We start from the raw sequence: 18261 nt of genomic DNA, 5'->3' as shown, positions 1-18261 counted from the left end.
ATTGTTAGAAATTCATTCACCTAAAGAGGAAGGCATAACAAAGAATCAGGGATCATGACAAATTTCAACCGAACAAATTAACGCATTTTCAAATTACGTCATATAAGCCCATTTGGCCTCAAAAGTGCCATATATATATATATATATATATATGATGATGATGATGATGAAAAAGTTAGTTGTACTATATATAGCCATTGGATGGGTTTGGATGGCTTAAATTTAGGGTGAAGAAGCACAATTCATATGCTTGCCTTTGTAGCACACATGGATAAGCTTATTTTGAGAGACTTGGATTGTTAATTTTTTTTTTTTTGCTTTTTTGGCCTAATTTTGAATTGCAATTGTAGTCAATTTCTTTGAAAAATAGCCACTATTGATTATTGTTATAACCCTCAATTAATTGCTTATTTTTCAACTCTACATAAATTATTGTTATAGCCTTCAATTAATTAAACCTAAGTCATTGATATCAATATTAGACATGTGACAGTTGACACTCATTCAAGAAATAGTTTGGGGAAATAAAGATGATAGTTAAATTCTTTTTTTATAAATATGGTTCTCCTAACACTAAGAATTGATTATGATAAGGTAAAATAAAGGTAAATGTGGATAAAATATAAATAGTACAACTCACATAACATATTGTACAATTAAGTATTGCAGTATTAGTCCTTTTTGTTGTTAGCTTATATATAAGGTAATATTACATTCCAATTTCGTATAAGTTGGTGTGTTGAACTGGAGATGATACAAAAAAAAAAAAGTTCTTTAAATCTTATGATATTAAATTAAAAATATGTTAAATGTATTAAAATAATGTTTAATCTTGTAGTCTTAAACATGCCATTTAAAAAATTATCAAAAATAATAATAATAATTGAAATAGACTAAAAAAAGAAGTAGAACAAATAAATTAATTACTATTTGTTATTTCGTACTTCAAATAAATTAATTACTATTTTGCAACATTTATACTAATTTAATTACTTGACTTTTCCCCCCTCTTTTTTATACAACTATTTGGTATTTCGTACTTCAAATTCGTAAATAAACGTTTTTTTATTAGGGATTTCTCTACCAAACATCCTTTTCGACATACCAAACTTAATCAATCAAAGCGTAGGACTTTTTTTTTAACCTCAATTCTCAAATGTCTGCTTAATTATAATGTAACATTATATTGTATGATCCGAAAGTTTAATTAATTTTTAAGTACTGGATTAGTATACTTGAAAGTTGTACTGCAAATCTAATTAATGTATCTAAAGCCCATGTTCCAAGGGAGGGAAATCATGATTGCGGATTAGAAAAACAAATTAGTAATAAAGTAAGGTCATTAGCTTTTCTTTTCTTCCAACTCTGCATTTCCCAATAATTAACATGATCTGCACAACTTTTTTTCAACAATTTCCTTCTTTACAGGTATTAACACAAGTAAAAAAAACCATTACTCCAAATAAACTAGCTAAACCCCAATAGTGACAACCCATTAATAATTTAAGGGCGATCAATTAATTATTCTTTCATTAGAAACAACAACAATGTATCTAGTGAAATTCCACAAGTAAGCTCTAAGGAGGGTAAAATGTACACAAACCGTATTACTATCTTGTGGAGGTAGAAAAACTATTTTCGAAAGACTCTCGTTAGCAAATCCAGATAAAAAAAAAGACAATGAAAAAATTATAGCAAATAATACCTAAGTAGTGCAAAGTCTACCATAAAAAAAGCAAAACAACAATAAAACAGTGATCAATTAATTTAAAAGAAAAACAACAATAAAAACAGTGATCAATTAATTTTCTAATATTCTTTCATTAGAAACTTACTTTATACATAATTATATATAATTTTCTTTTTTCAATGTGCAATATTATGGCTATTGAAACCAATTAATACAATGAAAGTCTCAAGTGTAGTGGCTAAGGGAGAATAAGAATTACTTGGACTTCCCAAAAAGGCGTAGATGACGTGTATCGGATACTCTAAAAGTAATTAATGCAATTTTATAGGATTTAATACACTTGTATCAATATTTTTAGAAAGTTCAAGCAACATAAATTTTAGATCATGATCCTGACTTTCGACAGTTATACTAGCATTTTTAAAAAACTCAAGCAACATAAATTATAGATAATGATCTTTAATTCTCAACCGGCGACATTTCTTTTTGTTTTTGGTGTGTGTAGAGTTGGCTGGACCCATGAGTACCTAGTTTGTTTTTTTTTTTTTTTTTTTTTTCTTTGTGTGTGGCTTCATCATGAATTTGATGATGAATTGAAATAGGTTTAAATAATTTGCATTGTTTTGGGTATAATCTTTAATGCCCCCTTAGAAATTGATCAACATCAATTGGTACATGCACATTTAATGAACAAACCAAATTCATCATTCTTCTTTTATGTTTACATACACATCATTGTCACTCTTCAATAACTCTGGTGGAATTTGCTGTTTTTAATTCTGCAAATTAAAACTATGGAGAATTTTTTTTATTAGGGTCCCAAGTAGTTACTCTTTGGACCTTTTGCCTACAATAATGAAATAAGCAATCTAATAGTAGTATAGAAGAAAATTAATTAAAAAAGCACTGATTTCTTTGGTTTACCTTAATTTCTGTAAGCTTTATGTGGTGCATATATATTTTTATTGGTAAGAAGTGACAGACAACTTATACTATTAGAGTGGGTGACATAATAAAAGTCAGTATGCTAAAGTCAAACACTCTAACTACTTGATTAATCGAAATCAAGGAAAATGTTTTTATGAGTTTTTTTAGTTATGCACACAATATTTGAAAGTTATTAGTTTGATTAATTTAAATTGCACTAGTAAAACGTAATAAAGAGAGAAATGTTCTCTATCATAAGTTTTTATTTCCATTCCTAGGCGAGATCTTTGTTTTCCAAAGTGTCAAAAACTTGTGTTGCTTGAACTCTCAAAAGAGATGCTACCAATTTTTTGTCGAATAGTGACTGAACTAAGTTTTTCACTTGAAATGAATCAAAATATAATAATTGTATGAACAATTCAAGTAGATTTAAGAAGTAGTGTATATATATATAATTAATGTGTATACAATAGTAGATTGTATGTATATTTATACTTCATAGATAAAACCTATACATTGGTAAAGTATCTAACATGCACTAGATCTTATGGTATTTTTCATAAATCCGAACAATATAGGTTGAAATATATTTTAAAGATTCACAAAGTCAAAAAAAAAATATTAAAAAAGATAAAAAAGAAAAACACAATTGTGATCCTACAGGCTCTATACTTTTTAGATCACACTTATATAAGATAATTTCACTGAGTATGTTATTATTGTGGTGATCATACATGTATGTACAGCCAAGACACCCTGGCAATATGCAATATATTGTGGGCCTGCAAGCTAAGATAAAGATGTAGTTTTTATGTATTTAATTGAGATCTCTATTAATTTGTCATCTAAATTTCTTTAATATTAATGGTGACAAGCTTCCCAAGAATCTAGCTTTTTTGCTTCCTCTTTTTATTGAGAGTCCATAAACTGAAGAAGAAAATAAGGGGAGCAAAAGGGGTACCCAAAGTGGGGCTTTTTTGGGGTCACCTTTTTTATTATTCACTGAAAACCAGGGAACAGAATTCTTGATTTATATTCTTTTGCTCAGTTATGCTGGCAGAGCTTTTTTTAACTGATTTTGCAGACTCAACAAATGTTAAAGTTCATGCCTTTGGCATTTTCTGTCAGATTATATTTGGATAAACAGAGATGGTACTGCCAATTCTGCTCTGATTCAATTACTGGAGTTGTTTTTTGTCCTATAAGCCATTAATGTTAGCTTAGAATTGTGAGGTTCTTTTTTTTGGTTTTTTCCAGCTGAAGAAGAAGTCTTCTTGATTTGTAAGTTTTCTTTTTTCTTGAATCTTGATGTTATACAGTAGTAAAGTTACTGCATTTGGTAAGTGTTTAGTGGTAGCTTTTTAAGAATGTGATTTCAGATTCTTGATACATGATGATAAGATTGTTTTTTTTTTCTTTTCCCTTTTGTTTATTTTCCAGTATTTAGCTTGGACCACAAGAAGTTGCTCTTGTCTCTTTCACTTTATCATGTTTTATGTTCTTCCAAACTCCACCCTTGAACTAAAATGAAATCTGGGACCTTTTTTTGTTTTTGTTTGTTTTTGTAACTTAAAGGGGTCCTTTTCCTTCTTTTGTTATCTTGATTTTTTCTTCTAAATATCCCTTTTCCCCTAAATTTTTAGTGAGGAGGTGATACGTTTGAAATGATAATTAAGGAGTGGCTTATGTTTAGGCAAATGCCCTGATGAGTTTCTGAATTCTGACACTTTTTTTTTTTCTTCTCAAAGGAGAAAAGGTTAATTGAGTAATGGATGAAAAGGGTGTCTTAAGTTCCTGTTTGATTACATCAGAAGGGAGAAGGGAGAGCTTATGTCCAATTTACTTTGGTGTTTCTTGTGCATTTGTTGCTCTTGGGCTCTTACCGGATCCCGAAAAATGTGATGAGAATTTGTTAGAAGTGAGAAATAAGATGCTTCAAGGAAGTGCTCATCTTTTGGGGTTGCTTGTGTGGAGAGTTCAGAGGGATGAAGCAAGAAATGAAAAGTCTGGATTGTTACTTAAGTTAGCAAATGCAGAGAAAAAAATCGACGAACTGAAGGGGTTAAGAAGGGAGGATGCTAAAGCAAATGAGAAAGTTGTGTGCATATATGCAGCACAAGAACAGTGTTGGTTTAATGAGAGGAAGAAACTTAGGCAGCAAATTGGTGCTTTTATGAATGAGTTGAGAGTTGTTGAGAAGCACAAGGACACCCTTATTGCTGAATTGGATAGCAAATTAGAGGAGAGTAAAGTAATTGTGCAGTTGAAAGATAAGATCATTGAGGACAAAGGGAAAGCGCATCATGATCTTGAAGAAAAGCTGAAAAAGGCTGATTCTATAGCAGAAGAATTGAGGAACACCGCTAAATTTGATGCTCAAAGGCACTCTAATGAGATCTCCAAACACAAGACTGCATTCATTGAATTGGTGTCTAATCTGCGGCAGCTTGAAGCGGAGATGGGGCGTGCGCTCAGACAAGCTGAAGCAGCAAAGCAAGAGGTTAATTCGGTACTTGAGCAAAAGGAGCAGGCTATCTTGATGACCCAAAAACTATCGATGGAGCTAGTCAAAATGCGCAAGGATTTGGAACAGAAAGAACAGATTTTGTCAGCTATGCTGAGGAAATCCAAATTGGATACAACAGAGAAACAAATGCTTTTAAAGGAGATCAAATTATCAAAAGCCAAGAGAAAGCAAGCTGAGCTAGAGACTGAGAGATGGAAGACAGCCTCAGAGTCTAGGTATGAGAGACATTCATTGAGAAATATGCTGTACAAACGTATGAATCCGAAGTTGGAGGTTGTTGCCAGTGGGAAAGGGATGCTTTCAAGTGCAATGATGCTACCAACTGGAAAAAGTAGATCACAGAAGGCTGATTATCTTCTCGACGAGCAACCTGGGGGTACAAAAGAGCCAGAACTATTTCCTCATGTTCCTGATAAATTCTTGACTGAGGATGCTGAAGAAGAAAGTAAGACCATATTCGCGATACACATGTTTTGTTAATAGCATATTCATCAATCTTAATTAGTGATAATATATTCGCGATACACATGTTTATTCATAGCATATTCATCAATCTTGATTAGTGATAATATGTTTCCTACTTTCCATTGCACAGAATTTCAATAAATAGAGTTGTCATTCTGTTTATTTATTATGTTATTTCTTGTGTTCACTTCAATCTTCTGTGCAGTACTCACAGATGATGTTGAGCACTTGGAGAATTGGGTTCGATCAGAGGCTGAAAAGTACAGTGTTGCAGTTGAGCACAGGCATCATCTGGAGCTGGATGCTTTTGCAGAACAACTGAGACTCAAAGATGAGAGGTTAGAAGCTTTTCGATGGCGCCTACTCAGTATGGAACTTGAGTCGAAGAGGTTGCAGTCACATATTGAAGTGCTGGACCATGATCTAGCTCAGCTCCGGCAAGATAATATGAAGTTGGATGCATTGCTATTGAATCGAGAAGTAGAAGTTCAATCTCTCAAACAGCAACTCGCGGAATATTTTCACCTTCCTGATTCCCAGAAATCCAATGCAAATGCTTGTCCAAAAGAGCAGGACAAAGCCAATCATACAGTTTGGTCCAACGTGACGCTTATAAAGACAAAACTAGGTGAGAAAGAGCAAGAAACAAAGAACCATCCTGAGGAAACCTCTCAAAAGGTAAAAAATGGAAGAAAAGTTGAGACCAGAACAAATAACCCACAAAAAGACATAATTTTGACTCTACAGTCTCCTACAAAGGAGATTGGTGAGGCGAAAGATGGAGTGTCACATCCGAATGCTTCTAAGGCAGAACACTTCAGCACAGAGGATGCTCGGAATGCTGAAACATCAACTTCAGAATGTGAGAGCGAAATTAAGAAAAACAAGTCACTGTGGAGGATGGATTTACATGCTCTTGGAGTTTCATACAAAATCAAGAGGCTGACTCAACAATTTGTCATGCTTGAGAGGTTGAGAGGCAAACAAGAACCTGCTAGAAATAGTGAAAACAATGATAATGGACGATCTGGCACTAGAGGATTCCGTGCGTTGATGTCTTTACTGAATAAACAAGTTGCTCGTTACGAGTCCCTTCAGGGGAAAATCGATGATCTATGCAAGCGGATGGTATGTTTCTTACTAAATATTATTCTTAACTTGAAAAATGACCTATTTTGTTGCTTGACAAATCAATGCTAATGACCTCTTGTTGTGTAATATGCAGCATGAGAATGACCTGAATGTAAATTGTGAAGGTTCAGTTATACGAAAAACGAAGGAAGAAACTAAGATGCTTGAGCACTTTCTTGAAGAAACATTTCAATTGCAAAGATACATAGTTGCAACAGGGCAAAAATTGATGGAAGTCCAAACAAAAATTGCTTCTGGATTTGTCGTAGCTGCAGAAGAACTTGATACACCAGCAAGCTTTGATGTCAAACGGTTTGCTGATGGCATTAGAACTCTCTTTAGAGAAGTTCAGAGAGGCCTTGAAGTTCGTGTATCTCGAATTATAGGTGATCTTGAAGGAACTTTGGCCTGTGATGGCATCACATATTTCAAGAGATAGTGCTCACAGACACAGAATCTTGTTCCCCTTAAGCCTTAAGGTACTTTCCAGGTCTTCTTAGCTTAACATGAGACATAAAATTTACATGGTGCAGCAGCTTATTCAAAGAATGTCTTCAGTTTTATGGAACCAAATCATTAATCCAGTCCCGGATATACATGTAAATATCCTACAAGTATAAATTCCAATAATTCGCGTACATAGAGAGTTGCTGCATCATCTATAGCAATATCAGTGTTTCACTTATATTCAGCCATTGTTAATTTTGCTTTACATAGTTTTCTAAATAAACGAATTCCGCCTAGAGGGGTACAACTTGTGCATGAATCTCTTGGATTTACTTCTAAACATGATCATAATATATAACATGAGGAATTACTCATTAATTTGTCTTCAAATGACAAATTTAAACGTTCATTTCGATGAGGACAGGCAGGGGCAAAGCGATGGGTTGATTACTCAACTAATAGTTATTATTATTTCAGAAAGTCATTTTTCTTCTCAATTGTATTGCCTTCAACAATGAAAGTGACTTTCTGAGATAACAACTTAAAATTAACTGAGAAATCAACTCGCAAAGCTAGCCTTGTTATAGAAAGTTTACGATAATGCAACAAGAAAACTAACATTGCTATACTTTTTTGGTTCATGTAATGTGGATATGTAAATCATTCAAATAATCTTGTCAATATTCATTTCTCCTTTGCCTTTTTTACATATGAAATCATGGTCCTTTTAAGAAAAACATTATTGACTTGCTATAATCTTGTTGACTGGTTCTGCAACATTTTTCAACTATTACATGAATGATGACACTTCAACTCTTATATCTGTAAAGTTGTTGCTTCCTCCGGCCAGTCAATATTTACTTGTTCACGTTGATTTGACACACTCCTACGTCACACAGAATTATTATAAATAATCTAAATATTGAGAAAATGAATAGCACTTATTCATAAGGATAATATAAGTATAAAATGACTTTTTAAACCGAACAAGTAAAATTGAACCTAATGAACTGATAGAGTAATTAATAGCCGTCAAATTGGTTTGATTTGGTTGTCTTTCCTATCCTAGAGAAAGCAGCTACTCCCTCCGTCCACAATTAATTGTCATGGTTTCCTTTTTTAGAGTCAAACAATAAGAACTTTGACCAACATTTTACGATGTATATTTTCATCATATTGATATGCAAAAAATTGCAACTTATAGTACTTTTCGTATAGTTTTTGAATGTCTAATTTTTTTTAAAAAAATATCGAATTAACGTAATCTAATTTAACTTTAAAAAAATTGACTTTCGAAAAGCGCAACATGACAAATAAAAGTGGACAGAGGGAGTACTAAATTGTAGGTGTAAGTCTTTAACAAGTTTCCTTATTTAGCCGAACAATTAGATATACTCATTCACCTAAAAAATAAGTGTCATCTTAACAAACGTCACGCCTATTAAAAAATCAATAAATATAATATATAGTTTACTAAATGATTTTTTATTTAAGAAATGTCTCTTGAAAATTGCACACGGAGTATAAGAATATACTAGGAAAAAACATACTAATTTTTGTCTTGATTTTTTAAGATGACACTTATTTTGAAATGAAGAAAGTATACGACTCTCATAAATCAGCGATTTTGTGAATGACCCAAAAATGAGCAAAGGAAAACAATAGTAAAAGGTTTGGTCATGAAAAATACTTATTCGCACCTGATATATATTAAATCAAATAATTTTTACCTTAAAAGTCATAAAATAAGTAAAATTTATACTCTCACTTAACCAAATAATTTGGAGACTTAATGGCCTTCGTATAGTCTGCATCTAGGTAGGGCTGTTGTGACCAATATTTTCTTCTTGGGGTCGACTATAATAAATGAACATGGACCTAAGAGTAACATGCATTTAATTGCTTCATGACCAACATCCTGTAACAATTTTTATTACTCGAAATATAAAAGAGAGTACAAAATATCGAGAGAATTAATTTTCTCATCTAGTTGGAGCCTCTGTATGTAATTCGATTTTCTGGAAAAACTAAACCAAATTAAGTTTTTCAAACTTAATTAAGTTGGATTAGAATTTAATTAACGGTACAGATATTTTGTTGTGGCAGCAGAAATTAAACTGAGATGTGACCAAACCATATTAATTACTCCTTAATGAATTGATTAGTCAAATTAAGATATTTCTGGCCATCCCATGTGGGAATGAATGTCCTCTATGGCTTAAGCCATCTTCTTTTGTCCCTTCTTTTTGCAACACTTTTTTCGGTATTCTTTGTGTTTTTTTTTATGGTTGCATTGAGGTTGGATTAAATCTGAATTTATATATTACAGGTCAATTTCTAAGTTTTAGGAAGGATTTAATTTTTCATACTTATTCTATCTTTTATCTTGCATAAAATTATATTTAGATTCCCTCATAATTTATACATGTATTTTCTCCGTTCAACAATAGTTGTCCATTATACTATTATGGGATGTACAATAATAGTACTTGTTCACTTTATGAAATCAATGGATAATTTTATTTTAGTTCCTAATCTCTGTTACATTTTTCAAGACATTGTATATTCAAAAGGATATATGCAAAGTCAATAGTGAATAAGTATTGTTGGACAAAGGGGTATTGGTTATGCGATTTCTAAATTGCAATTCAAATACCATATTAATTTTACATGAATAATTTACCCCCTAACAAGTTATCAAACATGAAGTATTATTTATGTAGAATTTAATTTAATATACTTGCATAACTCATCTAAATGACCTCATAATTTTTGTCTAAATTATATATTTATATTACAATAATATCATATGTTTATTTCATCAAACACGTAAGAATTTTTTTTATATATATCAAAACATTTCTTAGAAAATCATCTTTCGTGTCATATGATCATCTTAAATTGCCGGCTAAAAATTGAATGCCATTTGGATGTTTCTTTTTCACCGTTATACCAAACCTTACCTCCATGACCTTTTCATAACCCTCTTAAATAATCTATATTATATATAATAATATTATATTTATAATTTTCTTTTGTTTAATAAATAACTATATAATATAAAGTGAACGGTTGATCTTCATTACCGACTGATGAGTAAGTCATTATGTGTGACCGTTGAAAGTCGTTATCAATTCTTTGTGTTGCTTATGAGTTATGACTAATTCAACATCTTAAAAATTGGCCCCTCACATCTTTAAATACTTCTTTTCCGTATTATTTGTCGTATCTTTCTTTTACATATTGTTTAATAAAATACTCCTTAACTAGAATAGTTTGTGAAAAAAAAAATTAATTTTATCTTAAATTTTTAACATAATTTGAGATTGTTTTCAGAAATTAAAGATGTAATACATAAATATACCTTTAAATTTGATCTTATATGATATATATATCCTTCAACTTTGGGTATGCACAAATAAACACATGTGTCCTATATTTATATGTGGACACTCAAAGGACATGCATGCTTGTGTTATGCATTTGAGAATCATGACAGATAATTTGAGACTGAACGAGTAATTAATAAATATTAAATGTCCCCCATACCCTTATAGTTAGGATTAAGCTAATCTTCAACGAAATATGATCAATATATATATCCGTTACTCGTGAATAAGAAGCGCCAGATAAGAGGAGCGTTTTTACAACCCCTCATTTTTCATGCTTACACATTTAATTTATACAAAATATATAACATGAAGTGAGTGAAGAGTTTGGAATTGTGACATCAAAAAAAAAATTGTAAAATTTTCTACAATATGGCCTCTCATATTCATGATGATGATCATACAAGTACTACTAATTCTTCTTCATATTCTACTCCAAAACTTTCTTTATCTAAACTTCCAAACAAATCAATTAGAAACAACATTAATAATAACAACAATCATGTACTAGCTAGTAGTACTACATATGCAACTCCACCACTTCATCCAACACTTACTATTCCATTTCAATGGGAAGAAGCACCAGGAAAACCAAAAGTTACAAAGTCCAAAACAGCAAGGTGTCTAGACTTGCCACCAAGGTTAACATTGTTGTTGAATGAAGAAGGTAAAATTACTAATACGCCCTCCCCAACGACCGTGCTGGACGGTCCTTGTAACGTGGGGAGGTGTTTTTCGTCGATTGACGAAGCATCTCTTGAGAAGAAAGAAGAGATTAGGAGTGGTAATAATAAGGAGAATATTATGATGGGATCATGGAGATGGGAAAACTTGAAGGAGAATAATGATAATAATAGAGGAGTTGTTGACAAGGGTAGTTTCGACTTTTCAGGTCCTCTTAATTGTTCTACTTCAAGTGCTTATGATTTTGATACACATCAAAAGAAATTCTTAAGGTTTACAAGGAAAGGAAGCTTCTTCAATTTCTCTCGTAACAATTCTAATCTCTTGGTAAGTTTCCTTTAATACCCTTTCTTAATCTTGACCTAAATTATGTATGTAAGTTAATTAATTATTAGTATTAGAAAAGGAAAATGTATTCTTCTTTCATCTTACTGCCCCAAAGAAAAAAGACAGAATTCTTCTCATCTGTCCTAGCCTTGGTGGACAGAGTAATCTGATACATGTTGTTGGTGGGAGGTGACACATATATCGTGAAATTAGTCAAGGTGCAAAAAAGAAGAAAAAAAGACAAGTAACTTCTCTCGCTAGACAATAAAAATTTGTAAATCGCTAATTTTTAAAACATACTATTAACTATTTAGCGACAGATTAAGACGAAATTCTAGCCTAAGATGTTAGCTAGGAATTCAATATTAACAGTCACTTTTACTTATATTATAGTAGTAAGTCAAATCAGTACCAAAAAAATATATTTTATTCATTTCAATTTGTTTATAGTACCATGACTGAATTTTTGTTTTGCTTGAGTGGCTAATCAATTATAATCTGTTTATAATAAATATATATTAATTATTGTGTATTGATTTACAGGGAGGAATTTACGAAAGCTTTAAGCAAGTGGTTCCATGGAGATGGAGACGGCCAAAAAACAAAAGAGCTATATGAGCTATATATTATATGAATATAAGGAAAAAAATTATCCTATAGTTATTTCTCACTTTTAATTAACATGGATTAATTATAAATTGAGTCAATTATCTATAATGACTTTATTATTATGTACTTGGTTAATTATAATTAGTTCATGGAATTACTAATCTGTATTTAGGTGCAATGTACTTGGAACTTGATTATGTATATATAGGTTGTATACGCCATGTGAACTTATCTACTATTTGTACTGAGCACTTACGCAATGAAATTAACATATATACATGCACTGTATAAACTTTGAGAAGTCTTTCAAATGCAAGTATACATTTTTAAATATATTTGGACTTGTATTTGTACATAAAGTATTAACTTAATTCATATTCACAAGTTACCTAAGTAGTAATAATTTTTTTATAGCTATATAAATATAATAACTATTTCTTCGTATTAGTTGTTCACTTTTTCTTTTACGCTCTTGAGAAATCATAAAAAAGAAATTTTTTATGAATATTTACAAATTTATTTACACCTTAAAAAAATAATTAATTGCAAGGATAAAGTGAAAAAACGTAATTAATTCTATTTTGATTTTATAAATTAACAAGCAATTTGAAACAACTATTTTTGCAGAGGGAATAGTAGTATCTTTTGAAACAACTATTAATGTGGAATCAAAAACCCATCTTTTCAAAAGATACTTGATACAATTTTAAAAACTCAAGTTTCAAAAGATAGAGAGGGAATAACATGTTTAAAAACTCAAGTTTCAAAAGATCTATTTTTCTTTTTATACATTTTGCAGAATCAAACAATAGTACTATACCAAATGTAGTTTCAAAAAATGAAGGATAGAATATTGTATACCTACTTCAGAGGTGAAAATATTGTTTATGATACGTACTCTCTTGGCAAGAACAAATAATCCCACCCAAAAAAGAAGTAACGAAAATACAATTAAAAAAAAATACATGAAAATCACAACTATAGTAACAGAATCAAACTATGCTATATAAATTAAAACAAAAAAGTAGTTATGGAGACTTGAAGGGAAATTCTTAGCAAGACTTTTTGTATTAAGATCACAACCAAAAGGGGAAAAGATTGTTAAGATAAATAATCAATGCCACATGGCTAGATTTAGACATTGATCATATACCTACATTACTACTAATTGTGATAATGAAATTCTAGCCTATGGTAAACTAAAGAAATCTAGCTAATAAGCCCTATGGGAAATTAAGGAAATAAAATTAATAAAAATCAGCAGCCATTGCCATGGAAGCCCTTCTTTTCTTGTAATTAGCCTTGAAACATGCTTGTCTTAGCTTCTTTGTTCTATCAGTTAGTTCCATTTCAGGCACTCTCTCAACCATCCTTTGATGCTCTTCCAGCATTTCCACCTCACTTGTAAGTCCCATTTCCTGCATCAAATAGTGTTAACACTTTCAGATGTTATATATACCTATTTTCTCTATTCACTCTAACGGAACGGAAGACTAAATAGTGAATAACGGAAGACTAAATAGAGACACGTGGCGTAATTTTATCTGTCGATCCAATATATAAATATCGGATCTGTGGATAAGATTATGACACGTGTATGTCCGTTAGTATAAAGGGTATATATGCTCTAGTTTTTAGACAGCATGGGCAACAATGTCCCAAAAGTATGACGTAGAGTATCTACATATCATTTACAATAGTTCGGGGATATATTTGTCCTTTTTCCCAATAATTTATATCAAATCCAGCTAGCAAATGAAATGTATAAGCTTGTAAATTCATCCATAATCGAATAAAAAATGTAATTATTGGAAAAAAGTATTGGATACTCAAATATATGATAAGGTATATACCAATATAATAACGTTCTATATATCCACGAATCTAGGGTACTACTAATACAATTATTAAGAATAACATATTATAAGGAGTATATATCGTCCACAACCAATAAACTAAACATGATATGAATCGGGCTCTATTTAACGCTTAATTAGTTCTAATTAATCGTATTTATACTTAGTTAAAGAAAAAAACGTACATAGACAAAATTAAGCACGTACCTTAACGCTATGAATTAGAGTTTGCAAGCTCTTAAGTTTACGATGAGGCCATCTCATTATATTAAGTTCCCTACATCTTTTCTTCAACACTGTCAATCCAACTCTCAACTCTTTTGCTGCTTTTGTTATTGGTACATGAAAATACCTTTGTATTTCTTCCAATTCCAACGTATCGCTCTTCTTATGCCTCCTATTATTATTCCGCTTCTGAATAATATCCATCGAATCACCACGAATTTCATAAAAAGCAGGAGTAGTAACATGAGATTCGCCTAAAAGGTCATGTGCCACGTTCAGAGGCATGGCATTGAAATTTGCATCATGAATAATGAGGGTATTATTGTCTTCTTGAAATGGAGATGGTAGTAATTTCAAGTCAAATGAGCCCAAATCTTGGCATATTTCTTCAAACTCTTCAAGCCCAAAATATGGCAAGTGGTTGTTTTTGAGATCATTGGGTAATTGAAATGGATCAAATTCAAAGTTCAATAAGCCTCCATTGGACAATCTTGAATCTCGTTGCCATGTTCTATTGATAAAAAAAAGAAAAAGAACAATACATTAATTTTTAATCAAGAATTAATAAATATATAAAAGAAAGACGTAACCAGAAAAAAATCGCGTTGACAGCGCCACCCTCAAATGGGAGTACTAAAAAAAAAAAGAGAAGAAAAGACATAGCTCCAAAAAATGTACAGTCCATATTAAGAAAAAATAGTTTACTAGGTTTTGAATAAATTAAAATTTTAAATACAAGTACAATATTTGATCAACGCTACTGAATTTTGTTGAACATATAAACAGAACTATAGCTTTGAAATTTCCCTATCGTGACCTTCTTATCAAGAATGTCTTCTAATATTTTATTTCTAGATTAGCCGAGCCTAGCAAAAAATGTACTATATACCAAATAGTTATAACAAAAGATCGTGAACATAATAGTTAACTTGTTACGTTTATACTGCTTACCCGAAGGTGGAAGGAGGGTATTCTTCTTCAGAATACAACCAATCAAAGTGATCATTCTGATTTTCCATCTTTAGAACATCAAGTACTTGAGATTTCACATCCATATTTGGAAGATTTTTTATTTATTTTGTAGAGAGTTTTATAAAAAAATTAATTGAAAAGGCCAATGAGGGGTGTGTATATATATAAATTGGGAAATGGAAGTAATTAATTAATTTGGAGTTCGTGCGAGAGGATTATGGGAGTTACAATGTATAGAAATTATGGATTTTGATTAATGCGCACGGCTTTTAAATATGAATTAGTGTAAAAAATGTGCCTATTAATTGTTTTTGATAATTACATGATTAATTGTGGGACACTAATTAATGCACTATTCATTCTAAATTTCATCTACATACACCACATACAGTATGTATGCGTGTGATTTCGATGTGTGTGTGTTTACACTTAGCAATATTAATCCATGCATGCATGCTTATCTAAAATGAGGTTCATAATTTTAGGAAAAATTCTTTTGGCCAGAAAATTTGACTAGAATGGTAAAATAACATATTTTACACTATGTTATTTTACCATTTTGAACATTTTTACCTTTCTAACTTTAATGCCTTTTAATTAAAAAATAGAAAAAAGATCAGTTTATTTTAAAATAAAAAAGACATTATAGACTTTTTAAATTTCTGGCCAAATTCTTGTCAAATTTTCTGGCCATTTAGCATTACCCATAATTTTATTTGACTAAAAAAAAGAACATTTAATAAAGGATTTATCCAACAAATTTATCGCTAAAACTACTTTTTGATAACTCGTTGCTAATCCATTGTAAAATTGAAAAAAGATCTTTTTTTCTTTTTTTGTTTAGTGATAAAAGTCGTCTGACTCCCATTTTCGTTGTTGTTTTTTGTATTAAAAATGAATGTAAACAAAAACTAACTTATATACATAGATATATTCTATATGATTATTATATTATTAGTGAATTTTAACTTGTAGCAAGTTACATATGAATGATTTTCCAGCTTATTAATTTCATTTACTATGGATAATTTTCTGTAATTACTTTTTTGATAACTTGATAGTGTAAAAATACGATTTTACATTGTCATTATAGAAGTTAAATTCAGCAAATGCTTCTACTAGTTTCCATTATATGTTTCTTAAAATTAGATTATTACTGAGGGTAATATGTATATACTTTTAGGGAAAATTACATAATTACACGACTTAAGATAACGTAATTTTTTAAAAAATTTATCATTTGAATTAATTACAAAAATGTCCTTTTCCCTTTTCTCTCTTAACATTCACTCCACCTTTATCAAATAAATTAGAATTTTATTTGTGTACAATGTATTTGGTACAAATGTTATTGTTAATACATAATCTCAATTATTTCAAACCTAAATCAGTATAATGTATCGTTTGCTATGTATCGAACGAACAAGCAATGTGTCAGCGAGTTCTGAAAAATTCAAGATTATTATAGTTTGAATAACTTTCGAGATAGAATGGAGAAACATATGCCCGATGGAGTGAATGTTAATTGGAGAATGATGCATGGATAGTAGTGAATGGAGTCAACATATTGGGATTAACGTAGAATGGAAGTTACAAAAACAATTACTCCTACTAACAAGTAGGAGGAGAGTATAATTAGGAATAATTATGAACACAATTAATGAACTCAAATGCGTTCACAAAATACATTTATTTATGTTTTATCTGCTCACCCTTGTTTTACGGTTCTGTAATGGGCTTTTCTGTGCTGCAAATCCATCAAGACCTGTCCAATAAATTGAGTTAGGCCCCAAACCCAGATTTTGCAAGTTTTCATGAATATGGCCTCTATTTCTAGTTTTCCTTTTTTAAAAAAAAACTCGTATTGGGTAATCAATACTCACATTGAAATTCGACTATATCCGAATCTGGCGTTGCACTGAAACGATAGTTGTCGAGTAATGAGTTGGTGACCTAATGGTGTCTGGACGGTGGTGTTTTGATTTTTTTGACTGTTGACATTTTGGTAAATTTCCACATCACATAACCCTTTAATTCAAGTATTGATAGTTTGATTTTGAAGTTAAATGATTCGATCTATCGATTATCGATTTGTAGTCATGCAAAACTATTATAAAACTATTGAGATATTGACTCAAACTAAATAAATCATGCATATAAGTTAATATATTGCATCTTGCTCAAAAGCAACACTACCACATTATAGAATAACTGAAAGCTTGAGATTATCATAACCAAAAATACGAAAGTAAATTATTAAGTCAATGACTTTATATACCGATGGTATAAACATAATTTATTAATTTACTATCAGGTTATCAATCAATCCATTAAGAAAAAACCTCAAACCATAATCCGATGTAAAGAAAAACCAAAACCATTATTGAAACCGTGAAACTAATAACTTATTACTCATAAATCAATAACTTTTTTTTTCAATTCAAATTATCAATTTTGATCCAATTTTAAATAGGCCTAGTTGATACTTTGATAGGACATTATAGTATATTTAATCGACTTATTTGACACTCGAGCATAGTTGTTGTAATCAACAACGTTCTCACACTATTTTTCATAGACATAATACATAAATATAACCCTTAACTTGGCTTCAACAGACAACTATGACCTCCAGCTTTGAGTGTGCACAAGTAGACACTTAAACTTATATAAAATTGAACAAGTAGACACATGTCCTACATGGCATAATACACGTAGGACATCATGTAGGACACAAAATTGTCATGTAAGATGACATGTAGGACAAATATATCTATTTATTCAATTTTATATAAAATTAAGTGTCTACTTATGCACATCTCATAATTACCAACTGACGCCAAATTAAGGATCATATTATGCCATTTTTCATATCTTAGGATTACTCAAATGGACCGTTTATCCATTATTGGGATGTAGGGACAAAGAAAACACTATAAAATTTGGTTGGTAATTTTGACTTTTGGGTTTGGTGGCATGACAAAAAAAATAAAAATTAATCAGTCTTTGGAG

The 18261-nt window shown here is 30.8% G+C and overlaps 3 protein-coding genes across 4 annotated transcripts; 2 read left to right on the top strand and 1 right to left on the bottom strand.

Annotated features, from left to right (window-relative positions):
- Nucleotides 1-3490: 3490 nt before the first annotated feature.
- LOC125857875 (uncharacterized) lies at nucleotides 3491-7474 on the top strand. Of its 2 annotated transcripts, XM_049537526.1 has the most exons (4): nucleotides 3491-3902; nucleotides 4369-5589; nucleotides 5815-6737; nucleotides 6835-7474. In XM_049537526.1, exons 2-4 carry the CDS (start codon nucleotides 4386-4388, stop codon nucleotides 7177-7179), a joined length of 2472 nt encoding a protein of 823 aa, XP_049393483.1. In that variant the 5' UTR covers nucleotides 3491-3902; nucleotides 4369-4385; the 3' UTR covers nucleotides 7180-7474. The 2 variants fall into 2 exon arrangements, with proteins under 2 accessions (XP_049393483.1, XP_049393482.1); XM_049537525.1 differs by lacking the exon at nucleotides 3491-3902 and having other exon boundaries at nucleotides 4192-5589.
- Nucleotides 7475-10820: 3346 nt separating this feature from the next.
- On the top strand, nucleotides 10821-12431 carry LOC125857889 (uncharacterized protein At4g00950). The gene is made up of 2 exons (XM_049537548.1): nucleotides 10821-11587; nucleotides 12131-12431. The coding sequence occupies exons 1-2, from the start codon at nucleotides 10949-10951 to the stop codon at nucleotides 12203-12205; spliced, it is 714 nt and encodes a 237-aa protein (XP_049393505.1). The 5' UTR covers nucleotides 10821-10948; the 3' UTR covers nucleotides 12206-12431.
- A 1012-nt stretch (nucleotides 12432-13443) lies between these two features.
- LOC125858743 (protein RKD3) lies at nucleotides 13444-15332 on the bottom strand. Its single transcript, XM_049538556.1, has 3 exons — nucleotides 15229-15332; nucleotides 14260-14788; nucleotides 13444-13614 (listed from the first exon to the last, which is right to left on the bottom strand). Exons 1-3 carry the CDS (start codon nucleotides 15330-15332, stop codon nucleotides 13444-13446), a joined length of 804 nt encoding a protein of 267 aa, XP_049394513.1.
- Between the last annotated feature and the right edge of the window lie 2929 nt (nucleotides 15333-18261).

The sequence above is a fragment of the Solanum stenotomum genome, chromosome 3 (assembly GCF_019186545.1).
Source record: "Solanum stenotomum isolate F172 chromosome 3, ASM1918654v1, whole genome shotgun sequence".
NCBI lineage: Eukaryota > Viridiplantae > Streptophyta > Magnoliopsida > Solanales > Solanaceae > Solanum > Solanum stenotomum.
Note: the sequence above shows the minus strand (reverse complement) of the source record. Positions and strands in the feature narration are given on the sequence as shown.